This window comes from Silene latifolia, chromosome 9, assembly GCF_048544455.1.
Source record: "Silene latifolia isolate original U9 population chromosome 9, ASM4854445v1, whole genome shotgun sequence".
NCBI lineage: Eukaryota > Viridiplantae > Streptophyta > Magnoliopsida > Caryophyllales > Caryophyllaceae > Silene > Silene latifolia.
In genome coordinates, this window is record NC_133534.1 from 192,388,194 (window position 1) to 192,413,092 (window position 24,899).

Genomic DNA, 24,899 nt, shown 5'->3' on the forward strand with positions numbered 1-24,899 from the left:
TGATTAGTTTTGAGTTTTGAGGAATTAAGGAAAGCAAGAAGTTGGTAGAATACCTGCATGATATGAGATTTTGGTGGAGAGTTAGATGACAATACAAATAAGATAGTATTGGTAATAATGTTGAGGTAATTTTGTTGATGGGTTTGTTGTTCGTTGTTTGGGATGTTAACCAAAGATAGGAAATAAATCGTGATGTTTAGAGATGAGTGAAAAGGGTTCAATGTCCGGATAGTGGTAGTGTTATGGTTTTTGACTAATGGTTAAGAGTGACGGTATGTTAGAGAGATGGTAATTAAAGAGGCTGATTTTGTAGAGACTGAATTGATAAGTATGGTTGTGAGGAAGTATAAGACATAGTCTTGGGAGGCGGTTTCTCATAGTGAGTGTTAGCTATATGGTTATGTATGGCAGAAGGTGTTGGGCATGCGAATGGAAGAATGTGATGAGGGGCATGCGAGTTAAGCTCGGGTGACAGGTAACCTTGGTTGAGTGGTAACTTACGTGATCAGGATTGATTGGTTGGATGTGATTATGGGTCTATGTTATATATAAATGTTTGTGTGAGGTTCTGACCTCACAAGAAGTGGTATGGTGTGATAATTATAAAGTTGTTATATGATTGTTTTGTAATTTATGTTGGGTACGGTATACTAATTGAATGATATCCAAAAGGGTAATAATTTGATTAATTTAACATGGCTAGTTATAATTTGGTGTGTATTAATAACACGTGTGTATTCCGTGAAATGGTAGAGATGATGTTCATGAGATGCTTATCTGTTTATCCATATCATATGTTGCGTGGTGATTTAATAAGTGGATTTGAGTAAGTTTTTCTTGTCGAAAAGTTATCTTTGAGTCGGTGTTTATGGGAATTGTATGCAGTTGTGATGTCTATCGGTGTGGTTGTGATGCCTCGGGTGTTGATCCGGGCACGGTACATAGTGTTGTGATGCGGGTATTTTCGCACTACGGTGTGGCTGTTGGTGGCGGTGTTGTGATGCCGTCACCGGTTGTGGTGGAGTAGGTGGGATGATTATGATTCGAGTTTCGAAAGTACATACCAGTTATACATAGATTGTTGCTTTGTTTGATGTTGCCCCCTGCGAGTTTCAGTTTGTGCAGATAGACAGTTGTCTTGCTTATTGATGTTTTCCTTACCAGGTTAAGTTAAGATTGAGGTAGAGTATGATATGAAATAGAGTCGAAAATGTTTTCGTTGTTGTCATGGTATAGTGATGTTCTATTGATGGGACGCGGTTGTGAGAGGTTGTTACAGTAATTTTGATCCTGTTCTAGTTAAGGTTTCAGTAGACATGGTAATGGCAAGTGAGTCGTAGAACATGTTTGGTAATGATCCGAAAGATGCAGGTGGTTCATAATCCTTTGTTGAAGACAGTGAGTGTAGGGTGTTGGGGAATTAGTGCCATGTTGAGTTATGTATGAGTTTTGCGTTAATGGAAGAAAGAACTTGAGGATCTAGTGTGAGCGTACGTAACAAGTGTGGATCGTGAGTTATGCTTTTGGCAATGGGAGTTTTATATAGTTTATATAGAGAGGTATGTCGTGTTGCGGTAATGTGGAAGAGTTGAAGTTTTGGGTTAAGCTAAAGATTTTTAGGTATAAGTTAGGTGGTTTGATGAGTGAATTAAAGTATGAAAATTGTTTAAGTAAGAGAGCCTTAGATATATGCATGGTGAGTGTTTGGTTTATAAACGGTTGTCTTGCACATGTGGTGGTAAAGAGGGTAATGAGATGTATCTAGGATTTAGTATTAGTGAGTTACGAGGACGTAACATTTATCTTAAGAGGAGTAGGATGTGATAAAAGAGATTTTGATGGGTGTGCATATGGTAATATATTTGGAAGTTTGAGTCTTGATGTCGAATAAAAGGTTGATTCGTGTTGTGGTTAATTTTGTTAAAGGTCATGACCGGACTGGTAGTAGTTCGATGTTTAGGAGTGTGAGAATATTTGGATAGTGTTGACTGTTGGATGATGATGGTTATGAGTTCGATAGTCTTGGCAGTTGAACGAGGATGTTTATGAGTGTGAGTAAACTTCGAGGACGAAGTTCCTTTTAAGGGTGGTAGAATGTAACATTCCGTTTGATGTCTATGAGTGTCTTGATTTTAGATTTGATAGTTGATGATATTATGGAGCTAGCAGCATTAGAGGATGGTAATTGATTATGTATGGAGTTGGTGTCGTGAGAAATATATATATGTGGTAGATACGATATAGTGATCATGTTGTGGAAGTAAACATAGTTGGTAGGGTGGGGGTTAAGAGTTCATGTTCTATGTTCGGTCGAGTTCTTGAGTCCTTAGCTAAGTTGTTGTGTCTTGGTCGAGTCAGTATGGTTGTTTTTATGTATGGGTTGAACTTCGGGGACGAAGTTCTTTTTAAGGAGGGAAGACTGTAATACTCCGTATTTATAAGTCTTGAGGTACTCTATCGAGTAGGCCTTACTCTGTCGAGTAAGGGCAAGTTGCGGAATAAAACAATTTCTGACCTGTTGGGTACTCGATCGAGTAGCTGGGGCACTCGATCGAGTAGGGGGGTACTCGATCGAGTACCTTGGGCACTCGATCGAGTGTCCGGTTTACGGGGAGTTTTTCTCGGGTTTTGTTAATTACGCGATTAAGGTATTTAAACATATTCGTAATTGTTTTAAATCACTTTTTACAAAACCTAAAACTTGTTTAAGAGAGAAAGCAACTAGTCTTCTTCCTAATCGCGTTCTTGACAATTCCCGGAGTTCAGACGGTCAGTTCGTATCGTAGTTCGCGTCGTTGGATTCCTTGCATCGAGGGTAAGCTTTTAATATAATTTATATAATGTTTTGTTAAGATTGATGAAACCCTAATTTAGGAATTGGGGGTTTTTATGAGTAGTATTTGAATGGTAGCATCTATGTGTTGTATGGTAGGAGGAGAATTCGTAGAGGAGCCGTTTTGATACGGTTTGTAGATACCGTCTGCGTGTTGTGCTTTCCGGTAGGATTTCCTACTCGTATTAGTCCCATAATGGGATATTGGTGATGTCTTTGTAGTTAGTTGTTTAATATGATGATTGTGATTGTGATTGTGATTGTGATTGTGATTGTGATTGTGATTGGTTTCTATGGCTCTCGAGATGCGTTCTCGGCTGAGTGGGGTCACTTGCGGGAGTGATCTCACGCCCTAGTTTCGCCCTTCGTGGAACCCGCCACGAAAGGGGATGTGCACATTAATGGACAGGGTTATCGCTCGTACGATGAGCGGGGCTTAGGTGGGAACGGCTGCGGTCCCCCATCTGGCGTGGTCGGGTCCAGTGGACGGTCAAGATTGAGATGATGGGAGTTGGTGGTGTGTGTGTGTGTGTGTGATGATTCATTGTCTGTTATCTTATTCTTTGTTATCTTTATTGATTGTGTGATTAGTAATCGACCCGTTTAAATGTTTTAAAAACGTGGTGATCCATTCGGGGTGGTGAGCAGTTGCTTGTTTGACAGTATATCTTGGATACGCGTGGGATCTAGTGGGATGGAGTCATCACATATCGAGTCTTTTGTCTTCATTTGTGTTTATTAGAACAGTTCCTTTCAGTTGGTTTATAGTTTGAGAACAGTTGTATTTTACGTACAGTTGGGTTTGTAATGTAATCACTTAAACTTATTTAATAAAGTATGTTTCTTCATTGTCTTATGATTATCATGCCTCGGGTAACCGAGATGGTGATGTCCTCATACCTGAGTGGTCCTGGTAAGGCACTTGGAGTATGGGGGTGTTACAGCACTGGTATCCATATAAAAGGAAGGATCGGGAGGGGTGAGACCAAGAGTGTGTTGAAGCTGGTGTCCTCCACAAATTAGTGTGATAACATTTGTAAATCTCTTACAGGTTCACAAGGGTATACTTCGTATATTTAATCAGTTGATTAACGTTTACCTAATAACGGTTGCCTTGCTAGAAAGTTTGACATTATTATCATACAGATGGCGGTGATCAACTGGTCCCTAAAGGTCACACCTATAGGACGTGTTTGAGAAATGTGGTTATAGAAATATAATTACATTGATGCCCAAAATGACTAAAAAGTTAGTCAATGTGTTGATGAGATAATTCTTTAATGAAAATTAAATAATATTAAGTTGAGACGAATTAACTGTCAATTCGTAAATTAAATATAATAAGTTATATTTAAATTAAATATATATATAAGGTTAGTTTGGACGAATTAATCTGTTAATTCGTAGTTAAATATAATCAGTTGTATTTAATATCAACAAGTTGAATGTGTCATAGTGGTAATAGTGAGGGTACACAAGCCAAGAGGTCATGGGTTCGATCCTCACTAGATGACAATTTAACACACTTTATATATTTTTGGAAAGACCAAAATAAGGAGAAAAATACTCCTTATTTCGGTTCACTTGGCCGAAATTAGGGAAAGTTTTTCTTTTCCTAATTGACTCCAAGTTTCGGTCTGTATAAAAGAAAGGTAGAGAATTATTTCTACCCTAATGCTTTTTCTTGACCTTGCCTCATCTTTCTCATCACAAGAACACAAACACAATTAAATTTTACAGAAAATTTTAGATTGATTTCTAGCATAATCAAAGGGCATATCTCAGATCGTCTTGGGTGCAACTAATAGGCGAATATCAATTTTGATATTGTTCTTAGGCCATATTTGCTAGGACCGAAGGTTAATTCTAAATCTTTTTACTTATGTTTATGTATTTTATTTTATGACCTTAGATCATCTTTATTAAATCGTTATAATCCTTCTAGTTTAAGGGAAGTATACAGATTTATTTCCCACAAGTGGTATCAGAGCACTAGGCCACGATTTTAATTTTGATGATTTTCATAAATTTTGTATGTAAACTATAACCTAATTTTCGAGAAAATAAATTAGGGTTTCGTTTTTTTTTTTCGGTTGAAAATTTTTTTTTTAGCCGCGACCTTTTTTTCTTTTCGGCCTGTTTTTTTATTTCGTTTTTCCTTTTGTTTGATGATTTATATTCAATTTCTTTTGATCATATCATTGTTTTAATCGGTTAAAATTATCATATGAAGTATTGAGAAATTTTGATTTAATGCAGATTAAGTTAGAATAGATATAGTATCATCATGTCATTGATACAAGAACTTGTTTTTGCTATATAGTTTTAGCATATAAGATTAATCATGATTGTTAACTCATTTGCTAAACCATGTTCTATTAGCAACTATAAACTTTGTTCTTCATCAATTTTTGTATTAGGGCTTTTTGCGGCAAAAGGAAAATAATTTTGACGGCTACATTTTTTTTAGGTATGCCGTGAAAAAAAAAAACGTTTTTAGATTTTTTTTTTTTCCTTTTACCGAATCAGAAAAAAAAAAGGAAGAAAAGTTTTTTTTTTCGAAAAAAAATTATGGAAAGTTTTTTTTTCTTTTCTTAATTGCCGAATAAAAAAAAAAGGGGGAAGGGGCTGTTTTTTTTTATGATCAGCCGTGAAGTAGTTGTTAAAAATAAAATAAAATAAAATAAAATAAAAAATTTTGTTTATTTTTCCAGCCGAACCAATTTTAATTGGTTTTTTTTTTTTTTTTTTGGCCAATTAGTTATTGTGAATCGGTTCACAAATTAAAGATACCGAGTTATTTTAAAGCGGTTTAAAATTTTGACGGATAGAATTCATATTACAAGTTTAATATGGATTGAAATGAAATTAATGTGATTAAATTGCGGAATTGTCACTTAATTTAATTTAAATAGGTGGTTTGGATAAATTAATCAACATAATTAATGTATTGTATTATGTATGTTTAATTTATTTTAGTTGATGCTTTTATTTTCGTTGAATGAATCGAATGAATGAATTTTATTTACGTATTTAATTTTTGCAATCGGTTGTATTATGTAATACTTAGTGTGGCCTTAGTCAAATTATGTTTTCGTAATGAAGGAAACATGATTTTTATGTAATTATGAGATCTCGAATCTCCTTTATTTTAGTTTTGGATTTTGAAATTAGAATGTAATTAATAGGTCAATTATGTAATTTTATTTATTGTAATTTCAAAGAAGACTAAAGATGAAGATTCAAGCTCACTCCCGCTACATGGATCAAGATGGAACATCAAGACAAGCTTTTCGGGTCCAAGGATGGATTCCAAACTTGTATTTATTGTTCATTTTGATAGGATAGGCCACACTAGGACTTTTACTGTTTTTTTTTTACGTTTTTCATTTTATTGTTTTTCATTCACATGCTAGTAATTGCATCATATTCCGCCTAAAACCAAACCACCTACTACTAAAATGCATGAAAATTGACTCATATAGGTTGTATGTTAGTTTTCATGGACATGCAGATGTCACAGTCTTTAAGCCATCACCTTAGTTTAAATCATTCTCGCATGCTAGATTATAGTTCACTTAAAATGAATTAAAAAGTTGATGGGATCTTCCTCTAAAACGGATATTGAGATTAGTCTTTATAAGGGCAAACATCTATGAATCCCTTCTTCGTCAGTAGGCCTAATATGACCCCTTCTACGTTGGGTAAGTAGTTGTATTGACTTAGTTTACCTCAACATTGTAGTCCGAAGAGTTTCTCGTGATTATGATGGACTAAAGATAGTATTTACAGAAATTTATCGACCAAGAATTCTAACGGTAGAATTAGCTAACAGGTTAGCTTATCAATTTACAGAGAATTGAGTCTTGGGGTCATTTATATAATTCTTGAGGGAGGTCAATTGTATAAATGTTTTGAGTCTTTGCGTTATGACATTAGTTCATTAGACTTAAAATAAAAACAATGCATGCTTATTATTTTATTCTTCTTTCGCAGTGTAGAACACGCTTATTATCAATAATACTGTTACAACAAATGGCTAGAAATAACACAATCCCAATGCCTAGTGTCACACTAGATCGTTCGTCCTGGCTTAAAATGTTCATGGACCAAATGAATCAGTCCACTCGACTGAAAAATGATGGGTCCAATTTTGCGGACTGGGAGGCGGCACTACGGAATGTCGCTATCTGCGACGGTAAGCTCGGGTATTTAATCGAGCCAATACCGGTCAACCAGGCCCAAATGCAGGAGTCAACGAGTCACTCGCTTATAGTGATTTCGTTATGGAAGCGGGTGCGATAAAGAACGTACTCATCTTTGCAATGGAAACCAATTTGCAGAGACGCTTCATTGCCCAAGGTGCAAACAAGATTTTCACCACGCTCACTAATGAGTTCTCAAAGGCACCGAGAATCATCACATATGAGCATACATGTTGCTTCTTTGATGCGAAACTCCAGAAGGGCCAACCGGTTAGCCCACACATTCTTCACATGATAGAGAATGTCGAGAAGCTGGAGGCACTGAATTGTAAAATCAGTGAGAGCATTGTCATTGACCGAATGCTTCATTCTCTTCACGATGGTTTTGCCCTTTTCAGGGCGAACTACTACATGAATGACTTGAAAAAGAGTCCTCATGAGCTACACTCCCTTCTCGTACAGACCGAGAAGGATATGAAATTGAGTGGGAGCATGAAGCAGGATGTTCTCACAATTTACAACAAAGGTAAAGGTAAGGGCAAGGCTCATGGCGACCTAGCTGTAGGTAAGCCAAAGTTTAAGAAGCCAGGAAACGGTAAGAGTGCGCCTGGTGAGACTAGTGGCTCACAGGGCAAGACAAAGAGCAAGGGCGGTGACATAGAGTGCCACCATTGTCACAAGACATGACATTGGAGGAGGAATTGTCCCGTCTACCGTGAGGACATCAAGGCAGGCCGCGTCGTTCCTGTTGGTATGTCATCTTATATTCATATGATTGAGATTAACCATGCAAGTTTCGGAACTTGGGTACTAGATACTGGTTGTGGTTCTCATCTGTGTAATCATTTGCAGGGCCTAAAGAACATCATACCTCTCGAAAAAGGTGATGTGGACTTGCGAGTCGGGAATGGAGCACGAGTAGTAGTCACGCCTCGAAGGTAACATATGTAATCCAACTCCCTAGTGGTTTTGAGTTATCTTTAAATAACTGTTACTATGTACCCAGTTTATCTAAGAACATTATTTCTGTTTCCGTACTTGCTAAAGACGGTTTTACATTTTCAATAAAGGATAATAGTTGTATTTTCTCTTTTAATGAAATGATTTATGGCAAAGCAGTTTCCATGAATGGAATTTATATCTTAGATCAAACCACGGAAATATTACACATGAATAATAAGAAATTAAAGGTTGGTGACAAAGATCAAACCTATCTATGGCATTGTCGAATGGGACACATAAATGAGAAACGCGTAAAGAAACTCGTCGATAATGAGACTATTCCCTTATTCGGATTTTCTGCATATGGCACGTGTGAATCATGTCTCATTGGCAAGATGACTCGAATTTCCTTCAAAGGTGTTGGAATGCGCGCTAGTGACCTATTAGGACTCATACATACGGACGTATGTGGACCTATGTCAATTACCGCTAGAGATGGCTATAGATATTTTATCACTTTCACGGGCGATTTGAGTAATTACGGATATGTCTACTTAATGAAGCATAAAAGTGAGTCCTTTGAGAAATTCAAGGAATACCAGAATAGGGTACAGAACCAACTGGGTAGAAAGATTAAAGCACTCCGTTCAGATCGGGGTGGCGAATATCTTTCAAATGAGTTTGATCAACACCTGAAAGATTGTGGAATCGCTCTACAGTTAACTCCACCTGGAACACCTCAATTAAATGGTGTGTCCGAACGGAGAAATTGAACCTTACTTGATATGGTTCGATCCATGATGAGTCACACAAGAGTGCTCGAATCATTATGGGGTTATGCTCTTTTGTCACCGCTCTTATACTTAACCGAAGTCCGTCTAAAGTCAAGCCGACAAGACTCCATATGAAATATGGAAGGGAACGGTACCTAACTTGTCCTTTATTCGGGTTTGGGGCTGCGAGGCTTATGTCAAGTGGAGACACGAGGATAAGCTCGGCCCGCGATCGGTCAAGACATACTTTATAGGTTATCCAAAAGGAACATTTGGTCATTACTTCTATTCGCCAACCGAACATCGAGTTTTTGTTGCGGCTAGTACGACGTTCTTAGAGAAAGAATTTCTCGAGAACAAGTCGAGTAATAGAACCTTCGAGCTGTCGGAGATTCCAGAACCAACAACCGAGAAACAGATGGAGGAAGCTGTACCTCCAACTGATGATACGGTTAATATTCCCGAGGAACCTAGGAGGTCGGGTAGAGACTCTCATCCTCCGGACAGATACATTGGTATGGTCGAGGAGAATGATGTTTTACTTCTAGAAAGTAATGAACCCGCAACCTATAAAGGTGCTGTTTGGCCATTCCGACTCAAAGCTATGGCTCGAAGCCATGCAATCCGAGATGGACTCCATGTATGAGAATAACGTATGGGATCTAGTTGATTTACCTAATAAGGTAAAACCTCTACAGTGCAAATGGCTTTACAAAATAAAGCGTTCTGTAGACGCGCAACCAGATATCTATAAGGCACGACTTGTGGCAAAAGGTTTCACTCAAGTGCAAGGATTGCATTATGATGAGATTTTTGCACCTGTAGTCATGCTACGTTCCATTCGGATAATCTTAGCGATTGCCGCATTTCATGATTATGAGATTTGACAAATGGATGTAAAAACTGCCTTCTTAAACGGTTATTTGGAGGAAGAGTTGTACATGGTGCAACCCGAAGGTTTCATAGATCCTAAACATCCTAAGAAAGTATGCAAGCTTAAGCGTTCCATTTATGGACTTAAGCAAGCTTCTCGGAGTTGGAATCATCGTTTCGACCAAGTGATAAAAGAGTATGGCTTCACTCGATCGGTCGAGGAACCATGCTTATATATCAAGTCGAGTGGGAGCAAGATTGTATTCTTAATATTGTATGTCGATGACATACTCTTGATTGGGAATGACATTCCTCTCCTATCTTCGGTTAAAGAATGGTTAAAGAACCATTTCCAGATGAAAGATCTGGGTGAGACACAGCGTATTTTGGGAATCCGTATCTACCGAGATAGATCACGACGGACGTTATCACTTAGTCAGGAGTCTTATTTGGATAAGGTTCTTGAGAGGTTCAACATGACCAACTCCAAGAAGGGGAACCTTCCTATGACGACTGGGATGCAGTTGAGCAAGTCTCAGTCACCCACGACGCCTGAAGGGATAGAGCGCATGAGTCGTGTTCCTTATGCATCTGCAATAGGATCGATCTTGTATGCCATGATATGCACACGTCCAGACGTGGCATATGCATTGAGTATGACGAGTCGGTACCAAAAGACTCCAGGTGAAACACACTGGATAGCAGTCAAAAATATCCTCAAGTACCTACGGAGGACTAAGGATTGGGTATTGACTTATGGAGGCGTACTAAGCTATGCGCAACCGGTTACGCAGATGCTAGCTTCCAAACGGATCGAGATGATTCAAAATCTCAGTCCGGGTTCGTCTTCACTCTTAATGGTGCTGCGGTCAGCTGGAAGAGTTCCAAACAGAGTGTTGTAGCAGATTCTACTACTGAATCCGAGTACTATGCCGCTTCGGAGGCAGCAAAGGAAGCGATATGGATGCGTCAATTCCTACAAGGGCTTTCGGTAGTTCCTAGTTCGAATGACCCGATCACCATCTATTGTGACAATAGAGGTGCCATCTTCCAGGCTAAGGAGCCAAAGTCTAGCAACAAATCTAGACATGTACTTCGGAAGGCTCACCTGATCCGTGATTACGTGGAGCAAGAAGAGATAGTGATTGACAAGATTACGACGGATGATAACATCGCGGATCCTCTCACCAAACCGTTCAATTATGATAAGCATGTAGGGCATGTTAACTCCATGGGAATTAAACATGTTCCTGAGTTGTAGTACTTGATTATGGATTTGATATATTATCTTTTTCATATACTATTTATAACTTCATCGTTTTATATATATAATATTTTGTTTTTCATGTGGATTGTACTGACAACATTGAACGCCACAAAGTGAACTGAATTACATTATATTTGTTTTGGTCCGTAATCGCCAATGTGAGCTGATAACTCCGGCTATTATATTGTGCAGTCGATTGATGGTGGGTTCAACGAGCCATAAGTTAAACGGTTGACTAATCAATCACAGATACGAGATTATGACGATACCTCGTAGGACAACTTTTTGTGACAACGTAATGGAGTCCTAAATGTTTAAAAACATTCGGTGCCAGGTCGTGGATAGGACATCCATTGTGTTCCTAGAGTCGATTCTTTTGACTATCAACTGTCTCTTGAGATTAAGGCAGTTTTTGGGTGACTTTGGTTTCTTTCTCACGGTCTCACCGTGAATCGGGGCTAAGTAGATTTTTTCGGGTCATTTCATACCGTGCTTACATCTGCGCAGGATTCGAGTTAAAGAAAATATCCAACCCTTATCGGTATAGTTATTTCTCGGGGCCACTCGAGGAGTTGAATCGAAATGCATGGCCATGCTCGAATGTTGATTCGTTTATCAGTTAAGTTACTCTCTAGTAGGGAAAACCACTCTTGATAATGATCGCTTGTAAAATACGACCTTTGTGAATTCGGATTTGCAAATTGTTTTACATTGAGTGGGAGAAATTTTATAGGATATGAGAATCGGTTATCGCACATACACTTGTGAGGACAAGTGGGAGTTTGTTGGAGCTGGTGTCCTCCACAAATTAGTGTGATAACATTTGTAAATCTCTTACAAGTTCACAAGGGTATACTTCGTATATTTAATCAGTTGATTAACGTTTACCTAATAACGGTTGGCTTGCTAGAAAGTTTGACGTTATTATCATACAGATGGCGGTGATCAACTGGTCCCTAAAGGTCACACCTATAGGACGTATTTGAGAAATGTGGTTATAGAAATATAATTACATTGATGCCCAAAATGACTAAAAAGTTAGTCAATGTGTTGATGAGATAATTATTTAATGAAAATTAAATAATATTAAGTTGAGACGAATTAACTGTTAATTCGTAAATTAAATATAATAAGTTATATTTAAATTAAATATATATATATAAGGTTAGTTTGGACGAATTAATCTGTTAATTCGTAGTTAAATATAATCAGTTGTATTTAATATCAACAAGTTGAATGTGTCATAGTGGTAATAGTGAGGGTACACAAGCCAAGAGGTCATGGGTTCGATCCTCACTAGATAACAATTTAACACACTTTATATATTTTTGGAAAGACCAAAATAAGGAGAAAAATACTCCTTATTTCGGTTCACTTGGCCGAAATTAGGGAAAGTTTTTCTTTTCCTAATTGACTCCAAGTTTCGGTCTGTATAAAAAAAAGGTAGAGAATTATTTCTACCCTAATGCTTTTTCTTGACCTTGCCTCCTCTTTCTCATCACAAGAACACAAAGACAATTAAATTTTACAGAAAATTTTAGATTGATTTCTAGCATAATCAAAGGGCATATCTCAGATCGTCTTGGGTGCAACTAATAGGCGAATATCAATTTTGATATTGTTCTTAGGCCATATTTGCTAGGACCGAAGGTTAATTCTAAATCTTTTTACTTATGTTTATGTATTTTATTTTATGACCTTAGATCATCTTTATTAAATCGTTATAATCCTTCTAGTTTAAGGGAAGTATACAGATTTATTTCCCACAGAGTGTATATCGCTGCCTCGATGTCAGTTTGAGATGGCGTGGAACCATCTGCCGAGACATAGGCTTGAGCAAGTCTTGGACCAAGAATACCCCCCTGAGAGCGAGGGAGAGGAGGACGAACCCAGGGACTTCAGGGATAAGGACAGGGAGGATAACGCCAGGGAGAGGGAGGCCACGACCACTGCCCGTATCCACCAGGCCCCTGAGGAGCGATGACAGCATGAGCAGGGGCAGCAACAAAGGCAGACGGAGTGCCCTGCGACTGCTTCCCACCCCTGTTTCCACCTTTTTTACCTCCGTGCTTCTTCTTATGACCCGAACCCTGATTCTTTCCTCCTTTGTGCGGTGTAGGAGAGCCAGAACGAGATGCGTTGGCAGCCCCACCATCATGAGCATATAGAGCAGAGGAAGAGTTTGTGGCGGTCTGTTTGGCAAGGCCGGCTTCCTCAAGAGTGAGCATGGATCGTGCTCTATAGAAAGGAGGCAGAGGATCACGTTGGCGAATGATGGTCCCAACATTTTGATATGCTTCGGAAAGACTAGAAACAAGTTGTAGGACCAAGCGATTCGCAGACACAGGTGACCCAACATTTTTTAATTGATCTGCCAACGATTTCAATCGCTGGCAATATGCTGAAACGGGCGAGACCCCGCCTTAGGTTTGACAATATGATCAAGAACCTTACCCGGTTTGATTTGCGTGGTTAGTGAAGAGCACAACCCACAACGGGTATTGATCATTGTCCATACATACCAAGGGTGACGGTAACATGGTTCTTAATGTTGTTGACGGCAAGTGCCGGATGAAAGGCAGACTTTGCGTCGGAAGCCATTGGAGATGACGTGAGGCCTGGATTGACGTGAGGTCGGGTAGGAGAAGAAGGTGGTGAAGAGGGGTGAGAGGCCGTGATGACGGCAACTAGGGTTTCTTTGCGGAAGCGTAAGATCTTTTACCCTAGGAAGACACTGATACCATATAAGAATGTTATGATTGAATGCTTGATCGTATTCAATTATCAAAGGAGTATAATACAAGTTACAGTCAACTATTGTTGAGATATATAGTCTAGAGTCATTCTAGCCGAATATTGAGGAGCTAACCAAAGAGCTAAATATAACAAATTAGGAAGGTAAATAATTAACAAATAATTTACATAATTTACATATTCTATCATTAATTCTGTCAGGAAATCCATTTAATTTAGTGACTATGTTGACCATAATGCTTTATCAGTTAGGTAATCTGTTCATAATTCTGCGATGAATCGTGTGAATTCTTCTGTTACTCGTTCCAATTCATCTGGCAACAAGACTGCTGGAACTGTTGTTCAAGCCTTTGTTTCTGTTGCAGATGAATCTGTGACCACTGTTGTTATTAATGACCTAGATATTACTAATGCTACGAAAAATAGTGCGAATTTTGATGGAGATGTATCTAAAATTGGGGAAAAACCTTAGGTTCCAAAGAAGAAATGGTCTGATGTAGTTAAAAATAAAGATAAAGTGGGAATAAGGCTGTTTTTTCATGAGGAAAGCGTGAATTCTACTGGGGTTGACAATCAAATGGATGATGTGCAAGAGGAATTGAAGTTATGGGAATTTACTTTGATGGTTAATGTTTTTGGTGCAAAACCCACTCTTAAAACCATTACAGAGTTTGTGGAGAAGAACTGGAGCACGATAACCTCACCAATAGTTCAATATTATAAAAAAGGGTGGTTTAGTTTCACATTTTCAATAAAGGAAGAGATGAATAATGTCCTTAAAGGAGGGCCATGGGGTTTGGGAGCTAATTCATTTATCCTGAAACAATGGTTTCCTTCTTTCTCTTTTGTGATGGAAAGGATCTATGTGGTGCCAATTTGGATACTTTTCCCAGACTTAGAGCCCTATCTATGGACGGATTGTGTTCTAAGCAAAATGGTCAGTAAAATAGGCAAGCCCATGTTTGTTGACTTAACCACAACTTACAAAGCTAAACTGTCCTTTGCTAGGGTTTTGGTAGAGGTTTATATGACTGTTGTACTTCCGGAATGCATTATCACCCCGTTCATCTTTGTCCCCTTAATGTGTATAGACCAAATGTTTCTAACACGTACAGTTCTGAAATCCAGGGATAGCACTCCACATCTTAAGGCGATTATCACTGTGCTATAATAGTTTTCAAGTTATCATGGCACTGCAATTTCTCTCTGTCGATAATTTTTTTCTCTATTGTTACTCTTTATTCTACTTACCCTTATTAGCACTACCCCATCCAATATTAGGAATGACAAAATATTGGGGTGAAGTTTACTTGACGTGAAATATTTATTTATATTAAACTAGGTCTTTACTCTTTACTAGGCTATTACTATTTTGTCCTTCTTTCTTCGGTGCTAATAAATTCATCCGTTTTATATTATACTCCCTCTTATTCACTATTTTCTTCCCTATTTCCTAAAACAAATTATTCAGGTTTTCTTCTCCTTTCTTAATTTGGAAACTTTTACTCTTATTTTACTCATTTCTCTCTCCTATCACCAAACCCCACTCAACTCTTTTACCCATATTTTATTATTTTCTTTGATGTTTTGCCCCACAATTCCTTATTTAACTACTAATTATTCATACCTCCCTCTTATCACCAAACTCCATTCAACTCTTTTACTCTTATTTTATTCCGCGCTTTAATACTCGTGTCCACAAATAAAGGGAAGAAAATAGAGACTAGGAGGGAGTATGACGTTTTTGTTTTTTCGAGGTGAGCCTTTTACTTTTATTTTTTAAAAAAATATATTGATCTATAAATTATAAAAATTACACCATAAAATTATTTATTAAAAGACCTTTTAACTATGTATATATTTTATTATATTTAATCTTTTATATTTTGAGAGAGGTTGAAGAGAGAAGGGAGTGTCTCGAAAAAAAAAAAAAAAAAAAAAAAAAAAAAAAAAAAAAAAAAAAAAAAAGATAATGTGAAAAGTGAACTATACTAAATCTGGAAAAAGGACATTGAGATAAACTATGTTGAAAATGAGACAGTATAGAATGGAGGCGATGCATGAAGGACATTGAGATAATTGTAATTTAGTGAGGTGAAGTTTATCTCGGTTATTTGGGAAATTGTAGTGTACAATTGTACATGTCCTTATCTTGAACGACCTACGCGTCTCCATTTGCACTACTCATGCCGCCCAATGCATACATGCATTGCCAATTACCATGCACACTCGATCATCTATATCTATCTACACAATAACCTGCATGGCGTAAGCAACGCGTAGCTATATATATACTCCGTATCACTATGACACTATATATATACACGCAACACGCATTATAATTAATTACTTACGAAAACTATTCTAAACCTAAACTACAACGAAATCGAGTAATAGTGAAGACAATTAATTGGTGAGTGAGGAAAATGTCGTCGGAGCAAGAGAAAAAGCAGCTTGACGAGAGGGCAAGGCAGGGTGAAACGGTCGTACCCGGTGGGACCGGGGGTCACAGCCTCGAAGCCCAACAACACCTTGCTCAAGGTCTTCCTTTTCCTTTTCTTTATTTAATCTATGTCGCCCACAAATATGCAAAAGAAAATTTTGAAAACTGGATAGATTGGTGTTGTTAGAAACTAAAAATATAGATGCATGTTGGTGCAGGAAGGAGTCGGGGAGGGCAAACTCGGAAGGAGCAGCTTGGTAGCGAAGGTTATCAACAGATGGGCCGTAAAGGTGGACAAAGTACCGGAAACCGGGCAGGTGGTGAGCGCACCGAGGAGGATAAAGATGCTGATGACTTTGAGGACCCTGATTTCCGAACTACCAACACCTGAATCGAGTCTATATTATATGATGTCCTATTTCTAATATAGTAAGCTCAAGGGTTATTGTTATTACTTTCGTCATCCTGCTGTGAAATTATGGTCACTTTAGTAAGTGAACGTGTGACACCGTGCGTTACTGGGTTGTGTAGCTGTCCTATGTGTGTCCGTGTATTTTCTAGTAGTTTTTATGCCGCCAGTCGCTAGATCAGGTATGCCGTCGGCGTCATGTAACATACGGATCGGAGTAGGCTGTAGTAGTCACTTGGTCACGTGGCCAATGTTTTTTTTTTTTTTTTTTTTTTCTCGTGCGCGCTAAATAAGTTGTGAATTTGCAAATACAGGTACAAATAGAGTAGTTATGGAGGAAAATTATTAGAGACTAGTTGGAAAACCCGTGCGATGTACGGGGCTTCTAATAAGATTATATATAAAAACATATACTAAGGTTGATAAAAAAAAATTCAACTATGTTGAATCATTGATGAAAAAAAATCGTGGTTGGTTTAGTTGATCACCGATGAATTATTAGTGTTTTTAGCATAAAAGTTTTGTCATTCAATAGTATAATAGTTATGTTAGTTTTTCATTATTACTGACAGAACTGGTTTTTAATTAAAAAAATGATATCAATGTTATGTAAAACAACGGGTGTCAAGATTATATATATTTACTATCTTCAAAGAAGATTTTAAATCTCTTACAACATAATTTTAATTTTATCTTGACTATTTACAATTAAGAGTATTTGCTCTCTATTACTTTTCGCAAAATCAAATCCAAAATGAATTTCAACAGAATTAGTAGTCTCTAAACAAAAATAAAAAATATTTGTGATTCCATTAAATAGAATGTAGGGGCCATGGGGCACTTAGTAGTATCATCTTAGCCAACATCATTTAGTAGTTTATGTCATCACTAAAATCGTTGGGTTACCAAGTAATTAGTATTTTATGTCAATGCTGAAAGCGTTGGTTTACGTTACCATGGTCTAGTAACAAAAAATTTTTAAATTTAACAAAAAGTCAAATCATGCTGAAAATGGGAGTAAACAAAATTTCGGGGGTTGATTTAGATGAGGATCGATTAATCATCAGTTTCAATAACAAAAACGCAACGAAAACGTTGTAGCATTTGGTATTAACTATATCACTTGTATAACATTCGAGATATAGTTGGTTTATAAAGTTATTGTTCTTATTATCTCACGCACCATCATTTTTTTACCGAAATAGTCTTTGACTATGTATACTTAAGACTACTTATGACTTATCCTTGAAAGTTTCATGCAAAACATTTAATACGACACCTAATTTTTAAAATTTGTGAAAACGTCTTTGTAAACAATGTTCCACTTGGTCTCTATCATCAATGAGAACCTAAATCCCTCGGATGACTGTTTTTACGCTTCTACGTAAAGCATGTCATTACTAAATACTGGTTTCAGCATATAAATTCCAACACGATTAAGTGACTGTCCATGACTCTTGTTTATTGTCGTGCGTAGAATGGCCTCAATGTATATTGACTCTGGTTAAGAACGAAATGAATCTTTGCATCCGAGGAAGTCATTACTATCCTCGGGTTAAGTATATTTTGCCGACTTTGAAACCTGCAATTATCTTCCCTTCTACAACGAATTTTCCAAGGTGATTGATAATAAGACAGATCCCGTTATATAATCCTCTTACAGAGTTAATGATCCTCAATTCTCAACAACATAATCGGCATACCACACTTGGTCTAAGACTCACTTTGCTTCTTAAACAAATCATTATGAGTTATATTTAAAAAAATCATCATGGATACTCCCTTCACTTCTTAAACATCTTCCACCTTGCTTTTTAAGGCTCAAACTTTAAAAGCAATACAAACGATCATTATGAAGAGGATGAAGTACATTTAGTCAATTCCTAAAAGTAATGAATGTTGCTCCCAAAATATAACCCGACTAAAACAATTTGTCATGTCTCGCATAAAAAAAAAATGATTCCTAAAAGCAAGGATGTCATACGGAGGAGGGGACTGGACGGATGTAGACCTTCTCATACCCGTATTTAATAGAAAAATTACATGCCCCTAGTTGTCGTGGGTAATGTTTTCAAAACCATAACCGCCTCAACTTGTAGGTATCTTAAAATAGTTTCCTTCCATTTAAACGTTATATACTCGTTTATTCTATAATTTTCTTAAATAATTCTGATATAATTTGTACCCATGTCTAAATCCCATGGTTGACATGATTTAAAATTCAGTTTGAGCCTAAAATTTTATTTATATTCGCTGCATTCAAGACAAATGCGATATAATTGGATACTTGTGATAGATTTCCTTTTTGATCAAATTTTCCTTTTCTTATTGTAGAGCTCACCATTTTTATTCTTAGCTAACATTTATTTTGAATCAATTACTTATTATTCTGTTCCTTGTGATGATGGACTACATTTGTACTTTGCATTACAATGTCTAATTGCCAATATTTATCTGAACCAATAACTATTTATTCTATTAATCAAGTTTATTAAAAAAAAAAAAAACTTGAGATAAGCTCCTAACAATAGGCTCAAAAGCAAGTAAACATGGCCAAAAAAAATCATCAAAAACAAATCAGTTTTATATGAGGATTGTTCGGAGATCATGAAAAATCTCATATTTAGGCCTTGTTTCAAAGAAATATGCTTAAGCTTATTTGACCAAAATTTCATTTATCTTAGTTTTTTATAAGTATTTGGTAGATAACTTATTTACCAAAATAAGAGTAATATATGAGAAAACTACTGATAACTCATATTTTAGCGTCATTTTACTCATACTTTAACCTTTTATTCGACTCGATTTTGTGTGCTTTTATCGAACTAAAGCTCATTTATTTACTAATTTATAATAATTAGTCGTTTTAATTATATTTAATATTTAGTCGGGTTTTAAATAATATTAGTATTATTCTATTATTCTATTAATTATTTTATTAAATTGATATGTAGGTGAGACGGAATGGCAAGGCGGAAACCCGAGGTCAAGACGAAAATCAAGCAAAGAAGCCCAAAGTCAAAGATTGACTTTTATAAATCAGTTGACTTGACTTCCAAACCCAGTATACCAACTTCATCACTTCAATTCAATCACAAAATCACCATTTTTAACCATCATCACCTCGACATTAATCTTCATCTAGCACATTAACCAGCCGGTCAACCGACCTCGGACTTGCTCAAATAGCATCACAGCACGATCAAACCTGACACCTGCTCCTCCGGTTTCCATGCGTCAATCAACAACAACCTCCATCACCGTCCTCTACCTACATCAACTTGACAACATCCACCACCATACATCCACCATTAACAAATCCGTCGCCATTCATTAACTCCACCACGACTCCAACCCACAATTCGACATCAACGACAAGCAAAGAACCCGCGATGACCACTGTGTGCGGCCTGCTCCTCCGTTTCCGCTCATTTCAACCACCAGCAACTCCGAACAAACCCGAGTCCAGCTCAACAACTTCGCCACCACCATCATCACCAATCAACTTCACCATTCATCCTCCATTAATCAATAACAGCAGCAACAGCCACCATCAATTTCGCCTTTCCTCGAACTCGAATCAGGACTGAACAAGCAACAACAATGACTCATGTGCCCTATGCCGGTCAACCGGCAGCCGCCCTCCAACCGGCAGGGAATACTTTAACATTTTGGTCCAATTAATTACGCACTCGCTACCGGTCATGACCCCGGCAGCCGGCCTACCGGCACGCAACACGCAATTCAAATCCCGTATCATTCTTCGTCTCTATGCCGGTTGCCCGCAGTGACATCCGGCACCCACTACAGCCCATTTAATTCTTCCCTTTTCTCGACGCTACTCCGCCGGTGACAAGCCCCGGCCGCCGGTTGACCGGCAGGACCCCTTTTTGCTGCGTTTTGGTTCACACGTGTTTCCCCTTTCCCCTTTTTCATTGTTTTCGTTTGTCCATTAATGAGGAGGAGTTGTGGGTGATTAGGATTATTATTATTAATTATTAATTATTATTATTATTATTAGATTAGTAGTATAAATACACTACCACACAAGACACTCACTAACCACTACCACTAGAAATTAGAATAGAAATTAGATTAGTTCATCCTTCTCTCTCAATATTGTAGAACCCTAATATTTACTCTCTCCTTTTCATTCAATAAAATTTGCAATCTTTCTTTAATTATTAGTTTAATTCTTCCTTTGTTTATGCAAGTTCTTCATCCCTCATTAGTATACAATTAGTATTTTGGGTTGTATTTGAAGATTAGAAGAAATTCATTCTTCCATTATTATCCAAGATTGTTACTTTCCTCTTTGTTGGTACAATTCTCATCTTTTGTTTACATTATTTTCATTTGTTTACGTTTCTTATGTTGTTTAATTGTTATTCATCAAAAGTATTAGTCTTTATCATGTTTGCAATGTTTACTTGTATATTGTTGGAAATTGTTGTTGATTTCTCATCCATGAACATGAGTGAGTAGTCTCATCTAGAGTTTAGGGGGATCTTGGGTCATTAATGGGTGTAAAAATGGATTATTAACATTTGGAATTGGGTGATTACTTGATATTTACTTTCATGCATATGAAGTGCTCGATGAAATGTTTGAACGAAAGTTGAATCTTTCATTGGCATGTTTAACTTGTCTTGGTGCTTAAGCTATTGGATGGTCTTTATGCTATGATTAGTAGATCGATCGGTCTTGTTCTCATGCATATTAAGTGTTCGTAGGATAGTTTGAACGAAAGTTTGACTCTTTCTTTGACATGTTTGGCTTGTCTTGATGCTTATGCTATTGGAAGGTCTATATGCCATGTTAGTATTGAGTTCGTATTAATTAAGTGACAACTTGTTAATGAACTCGTGGTGATTAGGAAATTAGCCTTAATTCCTTGACCATTGTCATCACCCATGTCTTGTTTTGATCTTGTTTTATACCCTCCTACCCAAGTGAACCCGAAGACTCTAGTTCTTCCATCAATTGAATACAATCCCATTTAGTTTAATTTAACTTGTTTGCATCTTAGTTTTAAATAAATCAACATCTTATTTTGTTTGACTAAACTAAAGACTTAAACAAACCAAGTATCTAACCCCCGCCATCTTTGTGTTCGACACCCGAATAAATACTACTTTTATTGGGTAATTTATAAATTGTTTTTGATTGGGAAATGACGACAAATTCCTTATATCAAAATGGCGCCGTTGCCGGGGATGGCGTTAGGTTATGCTTAGTTAGTTAGAGTCTTAGGCGTAGTCTTAGTGTTGTTGTTTGCTTGTTTGATTAGTTACTTGTTTCTTGTAGAGTGATTGTGTTATTGCTTATCCCTAGTGCCTCAAAGCACTAGGAGACTAACGGTTTGTTGAAGTATATGCCTAGAGGAAACGGTAATCTTTTGCTTAGTGACCCGGAATCGAAAAGGCTCTTTAGAGCTTTAAGAAGAAGGACCTTAGCAAGGATTGAGAATTCCGACTTGGCAACTTTAAACCAAGCTAGCACATCCACCAAATCCCACCAAGAAACCCTTACCAAAGAACAACCAAACAACACAATTTATCCCTTCTTACAAAATCCTTTCCACAATTTTTAACTACCTACAAATACCCACCGCAAAGCCAAACATGAATCAAGAAAGCTTCAACCAAGGTTACCAAGACTTCTACCATGGAAATCAAGGGAACCAAGCCAATCAAGGTTTCAATCAAGGGTACCAAGATCACAATTGCAATGAAAACTATCAAAGTTTTGACCAAGGGTACAACCAAGGGTACCAAGAGCAAGGGTACAACCAAGGTTATCAAGACCAAAATTTCAATCAAAACTATCAAGGATTTAACCAAGGCTTTCACCAAGGTCAAGGTTCAAATTTTCAAAACCGGTACAACCATGACTCTCATTTCTCACTTGCCAATCAATCTTCCAATCAAGAGTCACCACCTCAAGCAAGCAATTTCTTGGGAGATGCTCAATATGACAAATTGTTTAAGATGATAGAAGACTTGGCAAGTTCAACCCTACAAAGCATGAATAGCTTCTCCGCCCATCAAAAATTTCTTCAAACCCAAGTCTTTGAAAACATAAAGGAACTCTATGCCTCCCAAAGTACCATTATCCGTCTAATGGGTTCCAAAGCTCTTATTGACCCTCAAACACCACCGGATGAATTTTTAGGGCAATGGCAAAATGCTAAGGATCATATAGAGGTAAATGAGGTCAACACAATCATTGTGGGAGGAGAAGTGGCAATGGAAGAAGCATGCATGTCCCTTAATCTTGGTGATGAGTCAATGCCAATATCATTTGAAGTGGGTGAAGAGAATGATGATTCGATTGTATCAACTACCTCCGAAATTGTTGGTCAAAGAAGGTGTGAAATTGAGGATGAGTTTGTTCTTGAAGAAATTATGGGGATAGAAGTTGAGAGAAAAGAAGTTGAAGCCGATGATGAAGAAGAAGAAATGGTTATGTGGGAGGAAAATTCACCGGAAAATCAAGAAGTTAATGAGTTGGTTATTGAGGAACCCAAGGGTACACCAAAACCTTCTTATGTGCCACCTTTGCCTTTTCCTCAAAGGGCGGAAGTGATCAATGAAGACTCATGTGTCGATAAGTTCTTTAACTTGATGAAAATGATGGAAGTCACTCTTCCATCCACGGAAGAGACACCTCATTACACCAACTTTCTTGAGGAAGTTATCTCAAAGAAAAATAATATCTATGATGATGAGGAAGACCTTCCACCACCAATTCCTTCTAAAATTCATGAAGATGAAGTGTGTGTCAATGACAAGTGTGGGGAAGAGGTTAGGACTTTGGAAATGGAGGTCGATGAATTTGAACTTGCCATACTTGGGGAGTTGAGGGGCCGTGAGAAAAACTATAATATTTGTAGTTTTGACACTAGCTTGGAAGATATTGAAACTCTCCTCTTTGGAAATGGTTCGGTTCATTTGGAGGGTCAAGAAAATGAGGATAAAAATGACAACATCATGAACCTCAATGTTGAGAAGTTGACTCCTCCACCTCCCACCTCCTACCAATTTACTTGCCTTGATAAGCATGAAGATAATTCCCGACATGATGAGTGTAGCTCGGTCACTTCAAGCAAGGAAACCCCAAAGAAGATTGATGAGAAAGGGGTAGGTGAAGTGTTGATGATAGAAGATGAAAAAGGGAAAGAGGAGTGGAAGCTTGAGGTTGGAGAGGATCACCCAAATGTCATCCCTTCCAAATTTGATTCTAGCACTAATACCCCTCCAAAAATGAAGCCAAGGGTTGAGAAGAAGAAACCAAAAAGATGGAGAAAGAAGGTGAAAAGAAAAGGGAAATGTGAGCCAAGCCTTGAAAATGAAGAAGTTCTTGTCGATGACAAGAAGAAGCTTGAAGAAGAAATTGCCCGAAAATGGTCGGAAGTGCACCATGCCATGAATGGTGTACATGAAGTTTTGTCAAAGCTTGGGAGCTCTTGCTCCATGAGAAAGTTTGAAGTTGTTAAAGGGATAGCGGGATTCCAAGAGGGGGATCCCGGTTGATTGAAGTCTCCTTAATGAAGAGGTTTGGTGGAGTTACTTAAGAACCACCGCATTGTATATATTCTCCTTCTCTTTAATTAAGTTTTTACCGCATTTTGCATTTAGTGACATGATACGAATAGAAGTTAATCTAAATTAGCTCTCTTTGCATTCATATAGTGTAGTTTGCACCGTACTTTCAATTTAGCATATAGAATAGTTCATGCATTATATTCATCAACCAAAAACAACTAAAAATTTGAAAAATCAAAAATCTTCAAAAATATGTATTTACTTTTCGAATATCCTCCACACATTTATTTCCATCAAGAAATATGTAAATAAATAAGTGTGGAGAGGACATTCTCATATTTTAAAAATACAAAAACATGTTATTTCTTTTCAAATATTCAAAAACCCAAAAACATGTCCTTTAATTTTGAAAAATTCAAAAACCAACAAAACATGTTATTTCATTTCAAAAGCAAATTTCAAAATCCAAAAATATGTTATTTATTTTTCCTATTCTCTCCCTATACTTTGTTCCATTGAGGACAATGTAAATTTCAAGTGTGGGGAGGGAAATATCCACTTTGTGAATATTTGTTTATATTTGTATATACTTGCTTGTTAATTTGAGAGAATTACAAAAATCCCTAAAAACTGAAAATTTTCAAAAATTCCAAAAATATTGCATTATTTACATTATATATATTGCATTTGTCCTAACCATTTTGATAGGCAACACATGAATCATCGGAGAAGACGCTTGGTAAAATTCTTCCAATTCTTTCTCCTTTATCCTTCCTTTTCTTTTTGTATATAGTAGCATGGAGGAGGACGGGATTTTTGATGTAGGTGTTCCTTTTGGGAACCGTTTTGGATA

The 24,899-nt window shown here is 37.2% G+C and overlaps 1 protein-coding gene across 1 annotated transcript; it reads left to right on the top strand.

Annotated features, from left to right (window-relative positions):
• Positions 1-15,859: 15,859 nt before the first annotated feature.
• Positions 15,860-16,791, top strand: LOC141598423 (em-like protein GEA6). Its single transcript, XM_074418166.1, has 2 exons — positions 15,860-16,188; positions 16,309-16,791. Exons 1-2 carry the CDS (start codon positions 16,074-16,076, stop codon positions 16,479-16,481), a joined length of 288 nt encoding a protein of 95 aa, XP_074274267.1. The 5' UTR covers positions 15,860-16,073; the 3' UTR covers positions 16,482-16,791.
• Positions 16,792-24,899: the final 8,108 nt, after the last annotated feature.

Excerpts from the sequence above, each read along its gene's own strand:
- LOC141598423 (XM_074418166.1), top strand. The coding sequence starts at position 16,074 with ATGTCGTCGGAGCAAGAGAAAAAGCAGCTTGACGAGAGGGCAAGGCAG. Across the intron at positions 16,189-16,308 it reads CCAACAACACCTTGCTCAAG|GAAGGAGTCGGGGAGGGCAA; the intron begins GTCTTCCTTTTC and ends ATGTTGGTGCAG.